Here is a 20672-nt window from a genome sequence, read left to right as displayed (position 1 = left end):
TATATAGAAACTTTAGAAAGAAAACCAGCCCATTTACATTGTTTCATTATTCTCCAAGAAAATAAATAAAAGTTTTAGTAGGTTGCTCCAGATAACGTTGAGGAGAACTGAGTTGATCAGTATTACATTTGGGAGTATGAAAGCAAATAAAATTGACAGCACTGCAATACCCAGCTTTGGTTTGTACATTTTATTTGCAGATTGGGATCAAGCTATGATTCATACCGGCAGGTAATGATCACGGTGATTTCAAGCCATAGACACCAATACAGGTGTATTAGCTGAGGAATAACAGCCTTGCATGTGACCTCTAAAATCTTTCATTCTTAATGTGATCAAAAGGGGAAATTGTTTAAAACTTGAAAATTTAAAATATCACAAAAATAGCTAGATTCAATGTAATTAACTGACATGTAAATAATGTAATACATTCTACTTGTTCTATCCATGTATAGCAGATATGCCACTCAAATGCCAACTGAAGCCTTCAGCCCATAAAAAGTTGCATAACTCTGATCTACAATGCCACGAAAATCCAAATTTCATAAACCAATTATTGTACCTTCAATGCGTTTTTTAAGCCGCTGGCACCCTCTCTCATAGGCTCGCCTCCTCAGTCTCTCTTCAGAACTCTCATTCTTCATCTCTTTAGTCTCTTTGCCCTGCATTTAAAGAAGGCAGCAACAGAATTATAAACCTGCTTTATTAACATTGGATATAAAGTACTCAAAACATTCAAAGCCAATGGGGAATTGGGCTTTTAAAAAGTTTCTACCAATAAAACATGAATAAAAAAGGGGATGGATGGGAAAAGCTTGGAAACAAGAGCTAAAACAGCTGATAAGAGACAACAACCATCCCCAAAGTGCTTCACTATCACCTGTATAATTTTATTATGTTCAGAATATATCTTGATAAAGTCTGAATCACAGGTGTTAAGACCACTGTGTCATTCCCTGAATCTACCACCTGCAAGATTATACTCCTCACCTCCTTGTTGAAGCGATTTGGCCACCAGGTGGTGGGTATCAACTCCTGTAAGCCAGCCTCCTCCACACGCAAAGGGGACTTGATATAAAAAAATACAACTGAGCGAAGAACATCAAATCTGGAAGGAATTAAGGAAATTGGGTGATAATTCAAGACAAGTGTATCTGTGAATCTAAGTGAAAAAGAACCCTAAAGTGAGTTAAAATAATTTTGCACACCAAAAGTTTTACTGAAATCAGCTCTGTAAGGCATTTGCAATTAAGCTATGAACTGAAATATGCAAATATTGAGTTCTATATGGACTCATTCTAAATAAAGTAACTAATCCAGCCAACCCTTCTGAGAGAAAGCCAATTCCTGAATCAGGAATCTAGAGAGCTGAGATTTCCAGCAATAGATTGGAGCATACCTAAGAGTTAAGCTACCTGTACAAATAACTTGACCTAATAGAAGGAAGTTTCCTATATAGCACATAAAGCGGTCTTAAATGCAAATAAAGAATTCTCCACCTAAAAACACCAGAAATTATTTCCTATTTATTAATGGAATAAAACTGTACACAAACTCTCCAGCAAAGAAACTTGTTACATTTTCTAAGGCCATGTTTCAACTAAATTCCATCATACTGATCTAAAATTCAAAAAGCTGTTCTAGTCAAAGAAAGAGACTGCCTCCAACAGTTTTAGTTTGCCTGTGTCACTGACTGAATGAATGTCAGTGGTGTAGCCCTCTAACCACAACAGAAATCAGCTTATGATAGTTTTCACCATGAAATATTTAAAGAATTGTACCAGTTTTATTTGATATTTATACGATGATCAAGAATTAGGTGTCAGTTAATGTGGCTTCTGTAGGTAATTCCAAATTATTTATTACAATAAAAAGCCAATGAAAATTAGATTTTATTTAAAAACACGTGTAAGCAATGTATACTATAGTATGTCAAATTTCTGTACACACACAACTTTAGAGAAGATCTCAACGTGATTATTTCCTAGGAGACCCTGAAGTAATAATGCAGAACTCAATGAAAATGCCAGTGTGGAATAGGAGTAGAAATGTAACAACCCACTGTAGAGTTCAATTTCAGAAATAATTATATCATGTATGCTTTGGGGAAAGGTAAAGAAAAAAATTCAGAATTTTTTTTTTATTTAGAAAATTAAAACTACTTATAAGCGGAACCAAATGTTTATAAATATGTAAATTAGTAGAAGCACAAAAAGGAGAAAGTTAGAAATTGAATAGCCTTTTTCTTTTTTTCATTTCAATTCTCCAATTTGCTATGTTCATATTTTTAACATGCACAAATATTATTAAGTAACAGTACACTAGAGAATGTAGGAGGAGGACTGGCAGAACCTCAGGGTGGAGTCAAAAGAGTAATCAGTCTAGAATCTCTACATAGCCACAGACCAAGCTCAAGTCCAACCTCTCTTGAATTCCATTGACCCTTATCGAACATCAGCCTGATGCTAAATGTTAAAAGTAGATTTTTGTGCATAGGCATCATCAGTAACAAAATAGTTAAATTGGAAGTTCATGTGTGGTTCTGATCTTTCATGCCTGTGAGAGACCTTAATACCAGCTTTAAGACAAAAAGCTTTTTTGCACAACAAATACTTTGATGTAACTTGCAATAGTTTGCTGGATGAGAAAGCTAAATAAACTTATACTACTAACATTGATGTTTTAAATCATAATGAATACTGCTAAAATACCTCTCTTTTTTATCTTTAATGAATAGTCTAAGTTATATAAGCATTAATCTTTAATCAATACTGAAAATTACCACTGTATCAAAATATATTTTACAAAAATATAATAAAAAAATAAAGAGACAAAAATTAAGCCTAAAGCACCACAGAATCCAATTAGGTATAACTGCTGAAAGGAATAGGAGAAGGTTACTACTTCATTTCCTAATTATGGGCTTCCCAGAGATATCTGGCTGTCCAGTTAGGAGTCAGAGTACTATAGGCTGTTGATCCTAACTAGATCCATCATTAAGAAACATGGAAAAGTTGAGATAAAACTGCACCATAAGGACACAGTTCTCCCTAGTACTGTGCAGTAATTAGTGCATTCAATAGTTTATTGCTCTGAGGTCAAGAAATGGGAGCACTGTTAGGAGACCTGTAGGACCAAGTTAGGGAGAGATCATTTTGGACAATCACCAAGAGCAGTGGGCTAATGCCTCCTTAAGTAACACCAGCTGCCTGCAATTAGTGCAGGTTCGCATCCCACCAGGCTCAAGGTTGACTCAGCCTTCCATCCTTCCGAGGTAGGTAAAATGAGGACCCAGATTGTTGGGGGCAATGAAGCTGACTTTGTAATAATGCTGCTTGGGGTGTGTGTGAAAGCCCTAACAAGCAGGCATATACATAGAATGAAGGCTACTGCTAAGCTTGTAAGCCACCCTGAGTCTTCGGAGAAGGGCGGGATATAAATGGAATTAAAATAAATAAATAATAAAATAAAATCTAGCTATGTGATTCAAAGTCAACAACTGGGTGGCACACAGTAAACAGTTCAAGATATGATAGTGATTTAGTACTTAGATAGGGTGGGGAGACAGCATTATGATAAAGCTGAAGTAAAACAATCTAATCTATGTTACAACTAGTTATGGAAATTTAAAGATTAAAAAAGGCATAAATGTTCTCCAAAGATTTCCTATCGTAGCAATATTCCCCAAAAGTGAAGGGAAACAAAATTAGGGTAATATAAGGGAAGCAATTATCAAACTTTCAATTGCTTAGGCATTCTTTGATTAGAATCTTTCCTCATGCTCCAAGGATTCTGCCCTAATATTTATATCTCGAACTTCAAAGAATGCTGCCTGAAATACATTTACAAATTAGTTGTCAATGACAGAGCTTACCAATGCTTGATTCAGCAGAAGTACTTCAGAATTTGGTTGATTCAACAGAAGCACAAATGCAGCACCCGACTATGGCTCAATTAAAGCACTCACATATATTTCCAGGACCGTGACATAATCCTGGCTCTCATACACTGAACACACACTTCTGAACTCAATCTGAACTAATGCATGGCCTCATCAAGTTAATTATTGTTTGAAAGATAACTCTCACAAAACAGGAGGACATTATTTTACATTTAACATAGCCTATATTTGGAATAATCTGATAATGTCAGTGAATAGGCATCACTGAGAAATCTAAACAACTATGAACAATATATAAAGAAAGGATACAAGACATTATGGAGCAGGTATTTCCTGGATTTCTCATGTTTTAGGATAGCAATAGTAAGGCGAAGATAATGGATCTGGGCAGAAAAAAAGAGGAAAAAGGACAATCAATTTATAGAGACCAATGCAGGTAATCCTTGATTTATGACTATAATGACAGTTCATAGTTATAACGGCTGGAAAAAAAAACTTATAACCTGCACTTGCACTCATAACCATTGTACCACTCCTGTGGTCAAATGATTACAATTTGGGGGCTTGGCAACCCGTCTGCATTTATGGCCAGTTGCAGTGTGCAAATCATATGAATGTGATTTGTGACCTTTCTTGCCTCTTTCCAGCAAAATGCACCATTGGACAGCTGGATTTGTTTAACAATTGTATGTGATTAATACTTAACAACCACTGTAAAAATTGTCATAAAATCAGGTCTGATTTATGACCACAATGGCTTACTACAGAAATTCCAGTTCTAATTGTGGTCATAAGTTGAGGACTACCTGTAACCTAGAATTCTTAAATGATTTAGAACATTCTTCTTCAAACTGATCCCTGATGCAAGTTATATTAATTGCTATAATGACTAGGTGACATGACCACTCATAGCAGTATGTTGACATCCAACACATTTGGTGGACACCGAGTTGAGATTTACAACTCATAGGTTTGTAATCAGGGAGAAAAAAATGTCTCTCATGCTGTCTTTGGTATCAAGATTTTTTTCTGGTATGTCACAAAATAATATCACTCACCTGTAAGCCAAGATCAGGAACTATGGGAGAAAAGCGGTATGCTCTGAGCAGGGACATCAACAGCTGCTTGAGGCATTCGTGAACTTCATAATCCTGAAGAAAAGAAATAGAAGACATTTACGCTAAGTAGCCCTAATGGAGAACAGAAGCAGCCCAGAATTATTAGAATTCAAAAGACCAAGGTGGAGCAGTGGGCTAATGCCTCCTTAAGTAACACCAGCTGCCTGCAATTAGTGCAGATTCGCATCCCACCAGGCTCAAGGTTGACTCAGCCTTCCATCTTTCCGAGGTAGGTAAAATGAGGACCCAGATTGTTGGGGGCAATTAAGCTGACTTTGTAATAATGCTGCTTGGGGGTGTGTGAAAGCCCTAATAAGCAGGCATATACATAGAATGAAGGCTACTGCTAAGCTTGTAAGCCACCCTGAGTCTTGGGAGAAGGGCGGGATATAAATGGAATTAAAATAAAAAAATAAAATAAAAATAATGAAACTCACCTCCATGAGAAGCCACATAAGATCCAGTAACTGCTGAATAAGAGGATGTGCTTCTACAGCTCCTCCCCCTTCCAAGATTCCAAGCAGGAAACTCATGAGCACATCTTCCACTAAGTACACTTTGCACTGTACAAAAAGAGTCCTTAAAGTAGCAGAACTGAGAATGACCACCATACAGACCAAACCAAGTGATACAAAAATTAAACCTATACCCATGCTGCAGTTTCATGAGAGTTCATTTTTTAAAAAAAATCCTGGGATGTCATGAGAACTGTAGGGTGCAGTCTACTCCACAGATTACTTCCTCAGACTAGTGCCATATTTCTAAAATAGTACAATTCTTCTCCTACAATGTTCCAGATATGTATACAACTTTTGTTCCTTCCCTTAGCAATAAACCTACACACAAGAAGAAAATACACCATTTGATGTTGTACATGGCAGAATGCAGCCTTTTTGCTGATGAACAAGATGTAATTCCTTCCTGGAATTAGTTAAGTTGGACAGGGGAGTTTTGTGTTACAGTTTGAAGGTGAGGGGATTTTCCTAATTAAAAAAATACATAATAGCACTGCTTCTCCTTATTTAGGCACTTCATATATAAAGAACAGCACAAAGTAAATTTTATAACTTCACAAAGCTTGCTTCTTTTTTTGAGAATGAAACTGGCTGGCAACAGACCTCAAAATATAGGAAAGAAGAATAAATAAAACCCAAAATTCTGTTCAGAACCTTAGGAATCACCACTTTTAACTGAAACATATTCCCCGTAACCTTCTGAAAAGCAGGTCATAAACCCCCCCCCCCAGTAAAGGAAGAGGACCTGATCTTTTCTTGATCCCAATAATTCAGACACCGATTGGAAAGGATAAAAGTTCAGTTGCAAAGACCATATTCTGAGGTTTAACCTGCAGCAAATCCACATGGAACTAGAAAAAGCATACGTCCAAAATCAAGGAAAATTACTAATAATCAATGTAGATGGGGAAAGCAAATTTGTGTTCACTACATATCAAATGCTCACGATCCCTGATATAAACTGTAAACGATTAGAATTTATGGGTATTGATATCCAAAATAGGTTTCTATTTTGCTGTCTCTGGAGATATCATGGAAAAATGCAACATTCTGTGTCATAGTGCGAATGATCTCTGCAACTGAATAAACAAAAACAAGTCCACTACTATATTAGGTAGAAAATCCTACAATGAAAGAAATCTTAAGATATAAACTGAGGAAACTCACCATAAGAGGGGCAAAATTATTAAAAATGTGTGCCAGGGTGACGAGTATTGTTGGTTCCCCCTGGAGTTGCCAGGTGGAAGAGTCTTTTTCTACCAGCTTCCCTTCCTGAAAGAGAAAACATTCAGGATTGCACAACTTTTTAAATAGATCCTTAATTTACATGAATTTTCTTAAGGAAGTCCTTGAAACAGGTCTCTAATTCAGAAATACAGGATAGTTCCTTACAAAGGCAAAAAGTTCGTTATCCTGACAAATCTGGCATTATCTTGATACTATATAGTGGTTACTTGAAAGATTTTGGCCCTGTAGTCCCAATACCAGATGATGCCACTTTGAAAGATTACTATGCGCTATATTTCTTTGAGTTCAGCAATTCCCTTGCACCTAATGCTGTTCATTATTACCTGCTATTTGCAGGGGAAGGACAGATAAAATCCAGTTACTATTACATACAGCATAACACGATACCCAGCTTTACATTCCCCCTCCCCCCCAACTGAAACAAATGCTGCAGTGGAGTTTCTGATTCTGTCCAGACGCTGTGGGGGATCTGAACGGGGAAGAGCAGGCTAGCAAATCTAAATGGCTGTTGACTTTTGGATCCCCTGGATCTCTTATTCCAGGTAAGACTGTGGTACCCGCCAGGAGGCTGTGGTACCCCCCCCCCCAGGAGGTTGTGGGATCCTCCTGCATTCATAGCTTCTGCTTGAAGAACATGTGGCAGCTGTGGCCAGAAGGGGTTTCATACGAATTCATCTTCAGTACCAGATGTGCCTTTTCTTAGGCCAGGAGCCCAGCTTAAGGTCACTTACACTTTAATTTCCTGAATGGGTCACTGCAATTCATTCTACACGGGCCTGTCCTTCAAGAGCATCTGGAAGCTGCAGCTGGTACAGAATGCAGCAGAATGGAGAGTTATGAATAGCCTTGGTGTATGCATGTTGCATTTTCTCCACAAGCTTACATTGTTTGCCAGCGTGCTTCCAGGTGCAATTTAAGAATATTTACATGATCAGCTCCTTAGATCCAGCAGACTCCTGTTAATTCAAAGAAATCTACAGGCACTAGGAAGCAGGACTTTTCAGTGGTTGAACATCATTCCCCCCAAGAATAGATTGGTACACACTGAACCAGTCTTTCTGAAGGCTCTTTTATGGTTGTGTTCCTACAAGACTGCATAACCTATAGGAGTTAGAGCCTTTGATGTGCTATGTGGTTTAGACTGGTTTGGTCTTTTGACTGCTGCTATTTTACTTTGTGTTCTGTATTGTTTTTAGCCTGCTGTAAGTTGCCCAGAGCTGTTTTGTGGAATGGACAGCTATGTAAATTGAAGATTTTACTTGTTTCATTTCATTAGATTTAACAAATTAAATACAGGATGGCAGCATGCTTCCCCATTATTCACAACCATTCCAAAAACCCATCTAATTTGAACCTTAGGCATTTCCTTTTCATCTTACTAATATTTCAAACTCCAAATATAGTTCCACAGAGCCTGCATATGTGTAGCAAAGGGACATTTATCATACTCATTTTAATTTTTGATATATACATGTACACACTTGAAGATAAGAAAGCTTAATCTTCATAAAATAAGACAAATCTTCAAATGCTATTTTGCTGTGTTATGAGTGTTCTATTACGTACTTCATTCTTTGAAAGTGGCTGAAAGAGCTTTGGTTGAATAGCATAAATATTTATACACTATACACACCTAAATAAAATAAATTTAAAATAAATTTAAGTTTCTGATAGAACCATGTCTAAATAAACATAACACTGAAAATACCATCTTACCGAAACATCTATTTTAATAACATTGTTGAGGTATCCCAGGAGCTTGTGAGCTTTCATCAGATCTGCAGCTGGCTTATCCTGTAAGGGCTGATATCCCTCCACTGGATATGTAGGGAATTATTAAGAAATATACTGGAAAGCAATTTATTTCTTTGAGCCTGGGCCAGAAAGAGGCAGTCTTTCAATGGGCAAAGTCCATAAAGAGCAATAATGCCTTACAAGTGTGACTGCATCATGCAGTGGGCAAAGGAGAGATTTCCTGAGGGTGGTTTTTTTTTCTGGATTCAATTTTTAGATAGTTGCTATTCTTATTTTTTTTAATTGCCAAGTGTATTTTAGGTGCACACTATAGTGTTTGTGTCTTCCCATCTTAAGGAGCAAATGGTGGAAACTGAAAATAAATAGGTTTAATTTTACCATTATCCTTATGAGTCTCTGTTTTTTCTTAAAGCTCCACATATCAGAAGGGGGAAAAAATCTGGCACATCTTCGTAATCAAAAGCATGAGATGAAATCCCCTACCTAAATTTCAGCTCAGGTGAAAACTTATTAGGTGTTCCTCAATTAAAAAACAAACCTTATGTGGTTATTCTTCAGTTTTACTGAGTAAAAAGTAAAATATGTTCAAGATGCACTAAGAAAGCATTTTTTTCTAGGTATTATAACTGTAAGATTCAATGGATCACTGAAAAGCTAACATGAACATGAATAAGGGAAAATAATACATTTTAGATATTGACATTTCTCAGGAAGAATTCTTCCACTGTTTGGTTAAAACCATTTTAAAGGATATCGGAGTGGGCGGCTGCCAAAGTTAAAGGCAACAGATTCCTTGAATGACAGACTGATGGCAGGGAAATAGGCCATGCCAGGGCCTCTTGAAATATTATCAAAAGCTGTCCCCAGAGACACACCATTCCTGAAGGGGAAAAAAATGAAAGAATTTTTTTTTACAGTTCATACAATTTATCATAAAGGATTTATATGGCAGTCATGAGAAACATGCAGAAGTATTCAAAGCCATGTAATTTCTCCTCCCCCAAGAAATATAAAACAGATTCTACAGCCTAAGGGCAGAATTTGCTCACCCATTGCTATGATCCAGACCTGGATTTTATCTCCAAAGGTAAATTCTTGCCAGAGTCCTAAGATTGTATTCAGTCTCAGAATGCCACCAAATGATTTAGACCTATGCCATTTTCTCTGCAGAAGCATGTGTGTCTAAATAACAAGCCATTCTATAATCACTTGGCACAACTGTCGGAACAATCCATTTACATTGTTGCTTAATTTTTAGCTTTCTCAGTATTATTAAGTTGGGGATTTTGCATTAAGGGAATCTATTCTTATTTTTAGTTGCTGCATCAAGTATATCAGATTTCCTAAGAACCGTATAGTGGCATATGTATTTAATGGAAGGCAGAACTATCTTCATCAGCTTATACTGCTAAGATTAGACCAAGTAACTAAATTTGCTTGCCTTCCACTTCTTTTTTTTATTTAAATCCATAAGATCATGGGTCAGAAGCCTTGTCTTTCAATCTTGTATAACTCTTAGAAAAGGTTTAGGCAATTTTTTCCCATGGCAAAGTTAAAGGACAAAATGGGTTTGTGCTTCTGCAAGGCTAAAGGCTCCTATTTTGCATCTTAAAATGTGCCCCTGAAAACTAAAACATGCAGGCCAAAAAATTTAGCTCACTAACTCAAATGGCATCACCAGTCATGTCTCCTATATAACCAGAGGCCAAATAAAGCCATATTTCTTTTTAAAAAGTATGATTCCTGATCACTAAATATTACCTATCATTGCCCTTCACACATAGTATTCCAGTGAACATTCTGCTATATAGCTACAGTTCTCTGTAGATTTTAGATGATACAATGCTATAGATAACTGCAGTAAATAAGATCGGCTTCTCATATAGAGTGGCCTATTCAGCTCACAGGAATCATATGAAAGCCCTAATAAGCAGGCATATACATAGAATGAAGGCTACTGCTAAGCTTGTAAGCCGCCCTGAGTCTTCGGAGAAGGGCGGGATATAAATGGAATATATATATATATATATATATTTGTTTTCTGAGGTTTTCGCGGGTGTTCGTATGTGGATCTTTGGTTATTCGGGTTTTTCCCCCGCGTAGAACTAAAGGTGTAGGGGCGACGTTTCGACGGAATCCCATCCGTCATCATCAGGCTGGTGGCTTCTGCTTCCTTCTTCTGGGAGAAGCATGTGGCTGTTTGTTCCTCTTTTTTAAACTGCCAGAGGGGGTGTGTTCTGTGGGTGAAGGTGTGCTCTGATTGGGTGGGGGAGTAAGTGTGTTCTGATTGGGTGGGAGTGTGTTTTGAATGGTGGGTGTGTTCTGATTGGGTGGGGGTGTGTTTTGAGTGGATGGGCTGGTCTCAGCTGCCAGCCTTAGACCTGAGCTGGTGAGTTGTGCTGCTTATATTTATATATATAAATATATATATATAAATATAAGCATTTATATATATAAATATAAGCAGCACAACTCACCAGCTCAGGTCTAAGGCTGGCAGCTGAGACCAGCCCATCCACTCAAAACACACCCCCACCCAATCAGAACACACCCACCATTCAAAACACACTCCCACCCAATCAGAACACACTTACTCCCCCACCCAATCAGAGCACACCTTCACCCACAGAACACACCCCCTCTGGCAGTTTTATGTCGAGACTCTAGAAAGAGTACAGAGAAGAGCAACAAAGATGATTGGGGGACTGGAGGCTAAAACATATAGGGAATGGTTGCTGGAATTGGGTATGTGTAGTTTAATGAAGAGAAGGGTGAGGGGTGACATGATAGCAGTATTTTAATATCTAAGGGGCTGCCACAAAGAAGAGGGAGTCAAGCTATTCTCCAAAGCACCCGAAAGCAGGACAAGAAGCAACGGATGGAAACTAGTCAAGGAGAGAAGCAACCTAGAACTAAGGAGAAACTTCCTGACAGTTAGAACAACTAACCAGTGGAACAACCTGCCTCCAGAAGTGGTGAATGCTCCAACACTGGACATTTTTAAGAAGAGACTGGACAGCCATTTGTCTGAAATGGTATAGGGTTTCCTGCCTTAGCAGGGGGTTGGACTAGATGACCTCCAAGGTCCCTTCCAACTTATATTATTATTATTATTATTATTATTATTATTATTATTATTAATTATTATTATTATTATTATTGTCTCACATGGGACTGAAAGAAAGGTTTTACCAATTTTATCAACCTACACTAGAAATTCCTGCTCAAAAATAATCTGTACCAATTTCTTTGACAGAACTTGAATACAGCACAATACAACCTTTTACTAATTCTACTTTACAGAGAAGTATTATGGTGAAGTGGGGGGAAAAAACCTTGTTACAATATTGTTTATGATCTCAGTGTATATATTTAGGACATGTGATGTTGAAATGTTGTAACACTGCTGTAACAAGTGACTCCCAGGAGATTTTGAACACAATACTTACAAACAGAAAGAAATGTTTCCCTCATCAAGGTCTATTAAACAGCTGACAATGTCTCCTGCTGCCCAAGACTGGAATAAGAAAAGGGTTTTTCTGAAAACATGTAAACAGTATTCCCTCATGGTTATTTTCAAATTTATCAAACATGCATGCCTCCTTGACTACATTATCTTTCTGCTTCATATCCCACTCCATAGCCCAATCTTCTTTCCTCTCCAAGATGAGAAATATAATAAAACTATAACCTTATAGTGCAATATGGAATGAAGGCAGCTACATATTCAGACTCAACTACTACTTTCCAAGATCAATAAAATAATTAGGGACACTTACTTTCCCATAGTTAGTTGTAGTCACATTCCACTTGCGCACTCGATTCCCATCATAAGCATATGAATCTGGTGTGTCCCCAACTCCTTCCTTTGTAAGAACCAAACAAGAACAAATTTTAACCAAAGTATTTGGATTATCCCATTTTGTATACCATACTTTTTCAATAATCTCGTCAGTATCTCAGTACAAGTGGTGAGATGTTTAAAATATGTTTTAAGCTTTAGCTTAGCATTTCCCTTTTGTTTACAAGCATATTATGTACAGAACAAGAGTAGAAAGGTTAGCTTAAGACTAGAATATTCCATCACTTGTCATTAATGTTTTTTTAAATATTTTGTTGCAATAATGCTTTTCTCTTTCCATAAATTATTGTCAGTGTCATACCCCAGACTTTGAAATACAACAAGTATTTGTTTAATAACATTTAGAAAGAGTGGCAATACTGTGTATGCAATGATGTAACATTACCTCTTGATTGAACCGACAATTGAGAGTGCACCAGCCAATTTGCATGAGACCTTGGGATGAAATCAGTACCTCATAGATCCATTTACCTAAAAGGGAATGTAAGTGACATGCAGCAAAGTTCCATTTAGATTATTTAGATTGCAATTATTTGTCAAGTATCACAAACACTTAAGGAATCCTAAAGGAATTCCAAAGGATAAATCCATTCTTCTTTTTTCCAAAATCCCTTGTTTTTTATAAGCATTATTTATTAGCTGTAGAATAAAAATAATTTTGGGATAGTAATACTTCATTGTCAAAAATTTCTTGCAAAATAGCTAAGACATCTGTAACACAAAAATTCAACCCAGAGATTACTTGGAGAATAAATTCTCATTTTAATTTGTTTGCTACATCTGTCTTCCAACTTGAACCAGTATCTTTCCGAGGTTGCCCTACTTTATTCTTACCTTTATATACACAGGTAGTAGCTCTAATAGAACCAAAGTTACTATGCCCAATCACCTAATACAAGAAACAAAGAAAAGGGATTGTCACAAGGGTTTCATTGTACTTTATTTCAGGAGAAAGAACGTTAAAAAGTATTGTGTTACTTCCAAAGACCCAAATCTACTATTGAATTCTCTCCCCTAGAATCACTAGATGTGCAAGTCTGATGTAAGAGGAATGAGGATATGTACAGTATGTCCACACAATGCCTTCCTTATCTCATTTTTTTCCAAAGAAATATCTATTGATAATGTGAGAAAGCTACTCCTGCAAATGACAAAACATGTATTAGACTACAATCAAAGCATGTGAAAAGTTTAAGAATCAATGTGAACTAATAGCCTAAAACTATCAGAAAGGATGATACAATACAAGTGCATATGGATGGTTCAGCATGTGATTATAACAACCAACAGCAAAACCAAGAGTAATAAATGACCTTTATAAAGAAAGAATGATAATGTCTTCTGTTTTCAGGGCAGCTTAGCTGACTTCCTGGATTGTAATATAAGCGATACATGACTAGCTTGATTTATAGGCTCAGTGGAGAGGTGGATTTGTTTCTTCTTCCTCAGATAAGAAACTGAATCTAGTGAGCAATATGAGGGACAAGAAAACTCTCAAATAAAACCTCCAAGTTAAAAAAAAAGGATTATCAACAACACAGAGAAACAGTAGAAACTAATTCACCAAGAGAATGGGAAAGAAGAGTTTAAATGGAGAGCAACAAAGAATATCTGCTTTTCTCCAGTAGTTGTGACCACCCAACAATCAGGCAGAGTAGGTGAGTTCCAGGTGCCTTCATTTAAATATTGTCATGTTGTGGGACTGGGGAAACATGTCTTTTCTGTCATAACCCCTGCCTATTGGAATAGCATCCCCCCCCAACCCTAGGGACAAATTGCTGCCACTCTCCAAGTCTTTCTGAACTCCCTTAAGACTTAGCTTTGCTCCCAGGCCTGAAGTCATTGTGTTAGTAGAGTTCCTGTTGCATTTTTTTACAACTATTATTATTGTTTTGTCCAGGCAATTATGTTTGTTATGCTTTTGGCTGTTTTAATTATGTACTGCAAACTGCCCAGAGTCTTTTTGAAATCTTGTGGCCTTAACAAATCTAATTAATAATAAATAAATACATTTATCCAGAGTCACTTTGGATAGCGGATTGGTAGCATATAAATTTAATAAATAAATTTATTTATTAAATTTATATGCTACCAATCCACTATCCAAGTGACTCTGGATAAATAAGCAAATCTAAATAAATAATAAAAAAACACACAAGGTGTATGACGGGCAACACTTGCTAAAGAACCAGATTTACCATTGTTGTATATATAATAATATGCAATCAATATATAATTAAACAGGATATACCCAATGCAAATATTTCACCACCTGCAAAAGAACTCTGTTTAACTGTCATGTCTTTGAACTTGTTAATTCATGACTTTAGAATTATCTAAATTTAAAATGAATACATTTTTTAAAATTAAAGAATTAATACATAATAGCTTAGTTTTATTACTTTAGCTATACTAAGGAAATGGAAAGGCAACATGCAAAATAATTATTTTAGTCAAGGAATAACAGGGAATACCATATAATAGAGGGCAGATATGGAACATTTTCCAGAAGAATAATCTGGAACCAATTGATTATATCCATTTATTTCAGCTGTCTTGTGCCAAATGGATTAGGCTTTTCGATCAGTGTTTGACAGTTACCTCTGCCAATTTATCTACCCAAGCCATAATCACACCACTTGATTACATCTGCAGCAGGCAAAACTTTATGAACATGAAATTTTAACACTAACAGGGGCAAAAAAAGAAACAACTCTTTATTTTAAATTAGAATAGAAATCTACAGTTATAGTTTTTTGCTACATGGGATCTCAAATTAACGACAACCCATATCAATGCTGACAAATAGTTTACCTATGAAGGGAAGGAAAGAAAGTTTTTTTTTCTACATCTATAGCGATTATTATCAAATTAAATATTTCACACTCACTCCAAGCAGATCGTCATCTACGAGCAGGAGCCCTTCAAAGCCACTAGTATGATCCAGCACTACAGTTGAAGGGCCGAGTCTGCCATCTACAGTTTGATCTGAAACAAAGTTTCAGGAAGTATAGTGAGAAAGACCTGGAACTCTACAAGAAATTCAATCCCAGACAATATATATGCCATTTTCTAGCAGAAATGAATTTTAGAAAGTAAGTGATATAGTTAATAAGTATATTTAATATGTATTCTAATAGAAATAACAATGAAAGTTTTGCATTACTCAAAAAAGGATGCAAAATGTTCAAAATAATTTTTGCAGACAATGAACACTGTAACTATGATTATTCTTGTCACTTGCTGAATCTGAGAATATTTCTAAAAAGTATTTTTTTTTAGTCTTTAGTTGACATTTACTAACATGTTTCAATAAAGTCCAAACGAGGGATAAGCTAAAATCAAAACTCATGGCATGCTATCAGAGTACCCAAAAAGGGTACAGGGTTTCTTACTACCATTCAGTATGGTAGCCGCTGCCTGATTGTGGTTCTCCCAAAGCTGAACTTGGTTTTCCACTCCTTATAAAATTACTTAGACAATATCTAAATATAAGATTATGTTTAATTACTGGAACCATTTAGCAAACCCAAAGAAAATTGTAAATGTTGACATTTATAAACTCATAAAAATGCTTATTTTCATAAAAACTGTATTATGTACAGTAATGTTTATTTTTACAAATGTCTAAAAGGAAGACTTTACAGCCTATGAAAAAAGCATGCAGAACAATTTTAACATTTACAATATTACAAATATCTTTGAATCAAATCTATTAAAACAAATCTTGGGTATTTATTCAGTTCAAAGCAACAGCCCACTTCCTGTTGGACATGTGTTAAAATGATTCACAGCTGTACCTCAGATCACTGCATCAGTTCTCCAAGTTTCAGTTCACAAATTTTATATAAATGATAAATGATTGTGTGCCAATCCCTCTATACATAAAACTAACAACTTCATTGGGTCTGGGCAAGAAAAATACCGCCTCTTTAATCACTGTATTTTATCCTACATATCAAATAAAGCAATGATAAAAGCCTTTAACCTTATGAAATAAAAACATTTTAATGGAAATACGGTAAGCAAAAAACAAAACAAAACAATAATCCCCCAGATATAAATTAAACCATGTTCTTCTGAGGAATGATTTACTTTTGCATAATTTCTGAAATCTGTGTTTCATTAGACAGTCACTCTTACTCACCAATGTTTTCTTCCTTGAAATCAAACTCTTAAGCTGCTCTTAAAATGCTATACCTTGCAAAACTAAGGACGGGGTAAATTCTTCCCCAGTCCAGCCATAGAAGATAACAGTTATAAGCCATATTCTCTCTCTCTTTCTCTCTTGCAGCCTTTTTGCAATCCATGACAATATCTGTAGCTCAGGGTTGAACTATGGATTTCTCAGTGCTTTCTGAGCTTGACTGTTTGCTTCCAGATATTTTATTACTAACTAGGCAACATAAACAGGGCCTTGATGAAGTTACCTAGTTGGGCGATGAAATGTCTGCAAGCGAACAGCCAAGCTCAGGTAGCACTAAGAATTCTATTGGTATCTGATGCACGTAAACTCTTTCAAGGTCCTTCTTATGACAGCTTTATAGCTTCTTATTCCCTGCTGAGTGAGGATCAAGTTAGATGGTCAACTTTGCACAGAAGCTGCCTGCCTTCCACACACAATTACTTTTCCTCTGAAAGGAAAAGATAGCATGTTGGGGGGGGGGAAAAAACTCGAGTTTACCACAGATTTCTGAAACTTTCCTGCTATTTTGTATTAAGCATATTTTGTACTAACTAGTGAGATCTCCAGCTAATTCTTGTGACCCACATTTTGAGAAATGTTGCCATACAGAAGAAGAAAAAAAGATAAGGTTCAATTTTCGTAAGATGCTTTTCTATGTTACCTTAACATAGTAACCAAACAGACACCTACCTTGACAATCTTCCGAGCTGGCATTTTCTGCTAATAATTGTTCTATATGTTCTTGTAGATTTTGAAATGATAGATGCTTCCTAGGAATAAAAAGAACTGCTTTTAAGGGTTCTGTATGACTTTCTATGAGAGCCAGTTTGGTGTAGTGGTTAAGGCATCAAGCTAGAAACCAGGAGACTGTGAGTTCTAGTCAGCCTCAGGCATGAAAGCCAGTCATTTTCTCTTAGCTCTAGAAAGGAGGAAATGGCAAATTACTTCTGAAAAACCTTGGCAACAAAACCACAGGGACACCTGAACAGAAGAAAAAAATGACTTTCTGTGAAGTGTTTTGTATAAATTATAGATTACCTAAATTATTTCAACATTATCCTTGGCTAAATAGAAATTTAATAAAGCTGACTTCCTGTTCCTGTTTTCCAGTGAGCAGTCTGAAGATTCAGAATGCTGAACTCTTCGGCTGGAATTTCTTTTTGTTGGGGACCCTAAGGGGCCAGAACCCACCCTGAAGGGGTGGAATTAAGGAAGGAAATCCCAGGGACTTAGGAGAGACGGCGGTCTCTCTGAATGGTCCAGGAGAAGCCTCCCAGAAACCAACGGAACAAAAGGCTGACTAACTGCATGTTCAGCTATAGTTGGAGACAACAGAAGTCATAAATTTTTAAATTAAGCAGATTTAAAACAGCATGCTTGAATCTGGGTAAGAATATTGATTTTCTCTATCCTACTTATTTTCCTGAAGAAGAAAGTCTCCAAAATAAGAGATCTCCGAAGAAGGAAAGGGGGAGGGGGATTCTGCTCCCTCCTTTTGGTTATCGTAAGCGGTGAAACTTACCCTTTAGAGAGAGAAAAGACTTTAAAGACCTGAAAAATGAGCAAACGCTGACACCTGCTAGTGGGTGAGGATTTTTTTTCTCTGACCCTCAAAGTTTTTTAAAAATGCAGCTGTGTAAACAAAGTGAGAGTAACAAAGCTGAAGCAATGAATACTTTACAAAAGGAAACATATAAGCGGCAACAATTTCAAAGGACAATGACTTTAAACTACAAGGAAATCCAGAATAACCTTGAGAGCATGAATCAACTTATTCCAACTTAATTTCACTCCAAGAAATTTTCCAGGAAAATACAGTAGAGGTGATTGAACAAAATTCTGAGGATAGAGACTTAAAGATGGAACCGTATAAAATGAACACTTCACAAAAGGAAACATATGAAAAGCAGCAACAATTTCAAAGGACAATGACTTTAAACTACAAGGAAATGCAGAATAATCTTGACAGTATGAATCAACTTATTTTCAACTTAATTTCACTCCAAGAAATTTCCCAGGAAAATACAGTAGAGATGGCTGAACATAATTCTGAGGATAGAGACTTGAAGATGGAACCATATAAAATAAAAAAATCATGATTTAATTCAAATGGGAAATATTTCAACACGTCCAAGCAACTTTGAAGATAAGGAAAAGAATGAGAAAAAATCCCTTACAGGGAAACAAATGATGCAGCAAAACATACTGATTAAGAAAGGCAAAGGCCAGAGAAAAAAGACTAAAATAGAAATCCAGAAAATAGATGATGGAACTTATCAGAAAGAATACTTAAAAAAGAAACATTTATTTGAATATGGCTAAAGAAATGGAAAAACTTTGAAAAATATTACTCTTAGAGAGATGATTTTTTTCTTTTTTTTCTTAACTAATATGTTTTTTCTTTCTTTCTGTTAAAAACAAGTTGAAATGATTTAAACAAAAGCAAATGTTTTAGTTATTTAAATGTGACGATAAGAAAAGCATAAAAAATGTGTTTTGAATGAGAGTTAAAGGATTAGATGATTAGAACTATTGACTGGAATGCTTAAAGCTTAAATAGATTAAATACATTCTTAGCTATGAGGGAATAAATATATATTAAATTAGGAGGGATGCATATTTTAAGTTGTATGTTATTTTTTGTATTTCAGTCCTCTTGTCTCTTTTTCTTGTTTCCTTTTTCTTTCTTCTTCTTTGTTTTCTTCTTTTTTGTCTCTCTCCTCTTTTCTTTTCTTTTCTTTTCTTTTCTCTTTCTACTTTTTTACTTACTAAGAAATATAAAATTATGAGAGGGCTTATATGGAAAAAACAAAATTAAATCCACCAATGTAAATATAGTTAATTGTTGAAAAAATTGTCATTAGTATTTAGAATTTGGGGGGAGAAATAAGCTGAAATAAACACGGTAACAGGATTTACGATAAGGCAATTAAAATGACAAATAGGATTATTGAAATTATATACTTAATTGTTGTTAATTAAAAAATGAGAAATGTTTTAATCTAATGTTTTGCAAAGAAAGATACTTTGGGGAAAGGGGAAATCAAATGAAATTAACATATGGAAGATAGATCATAGAAATTAATTGTTAAATATTGTTTTATAAATGTTACCCAGACAACATACTGTTTACAAATTACTGGATGATTTATGTTAGGTTAAAAAATTCTAATAAAATATATATATATAAAAAAAAGAAATTTAATAAAGCTGCAGTCATGTGAAAAAGTAAGAACATCCTGTATAATAGTTTTTCTTTTTTAACATATGTGGGCATATCAATATTTTATCTTCAAACAGTATATAAAGAAAAATGTGATATAAATAAAAATATAAAAAATTGTCCTTGCAAATCATTTATTCAACAAAAAATTAAATGAGACGTGCCATTTCCTTCAATGCATAAAGTAAGGGCATTCTTTGCTCCAAAGCCTGCTACTGCTAGCTTTGGTAGAAACAACCTGACACTGATCGGGAAGGATTTTTCTGCAACCCCTCCATGCATATTTTTTTCTAGCTGTGAGTGTTTTAGGGGATTTTTGCATGTACAGCCCATTTCAAATCATTACATAGCATCTGGATAGGATTTTAATTCAGGCTTTCACTTGGCAATTCCAGAACCTTTAATTTCCTTGGTAGGTTTTTCTGTAATATTGAAAGGTCCACTTTCAGTTCACCTTCAATCCTCTAACAAATGATCTCATATTATCCTAAATACCATCTTGCACAATGAAGAATTTATTATGATGGTAAACTGTCCGGACTATAATGCAGCAAAACAGTCCCAAACCATAACATTTCCACAACCATGCTTTACAACTACTGTCCAGGTCTTCTAGTGAAATCCTATTGGCCAAATGCTATTATTCAGACATCTGAATAATGGACTCCCTCAGGGCTCTGTATTGGCCCCATCCTTATTCAACTATTTCCGATATACCACCCACGCTATCACCAAAGTTCTCTTACGCTGATGACTTGGCATTAGCACATAGCCACAAGGACATCGAAGTTACAGAAGGTGTACTTACAGCCGACCTTACAACTCTGAGCACATACTTCCACCAATGGAGATTAATCCCAAGCG

At 35.8% G+C, this 20672-nt stretch overlaps 1 protein-coding gene across 4 annotated transcripts in view; it reads right to left on the bottom strand.

The window, feature by feature from the left end:
* Positions 1–20672, bottom strand: part of RNF123 (ring finger protein 123) — a 112628-nt gene that overhangs the window by 81560 nt on the left and 10396 nt on the right. For all 4 annotated transcript variants that reach the window (XR_014491705.1, XR_014491706.1, XM_083356120.1 and 1 more), the window contains 14 exons: positions 17276–17355; positions 15290–15387; positions 13234–13288; positions 12785–12870; positions 12317–12403; positions 11987–12054; positions 9292–9417; positions 8499–8607; positions 6702–6806; positions 5457–5582; positions 4960–5052; positions 4211–4284; positions 991–1108; positions 563–662 (listed from right to left, as the gene is read on the bottom strand). Coding sequence is in view for 2 of the 4 variants with exons in the window: in XM_083356120.1 (XP_083212246.1) it covers positions 563–662; positions 991–1108; positions 4211–4284; positions 4960–5052; positions 5457–5582; positions 6702–6806; positions 8499–8607; positions 9292–9417; positions 11987–12054; positions 12317–12403; positions 12785–12870; positions 13234–13288; positions 15290–15387; positions 17276–17355 (1325 nt within the window). In the remaining 2 variants the exon portion in view is untranslated. The remainder of the gene's footprint in view (positions 1–562; positions 663–990; positions 1109–4210; positions 4285–4959; positions 5053–5456; positions 5583–6701; positions 6807–8498; positions 8608–9291; positions 9418–11986; positions 12055–12316; positions 12404–12784; positions 12871–13233; positions 13289–15289; positions 15388–17275; positions 17356–20672) is intronic.

Source organism: Vipera ursinii (genome assembly GCF_947247035.1).
Source record: "Vipera ursinii genome assembly, chromosome: 2".
NCBI classification, from domain to species: Eukaryota; Metazoa; Chordata; class Lepidosauria; order Squamata; family Viperidae; genus Vipera; species Vipera ursinii.
Note: the sequence above shows the minus strand (reverse complement) of the source record. Positions and strands in the feature narration are given on the sequence as shown.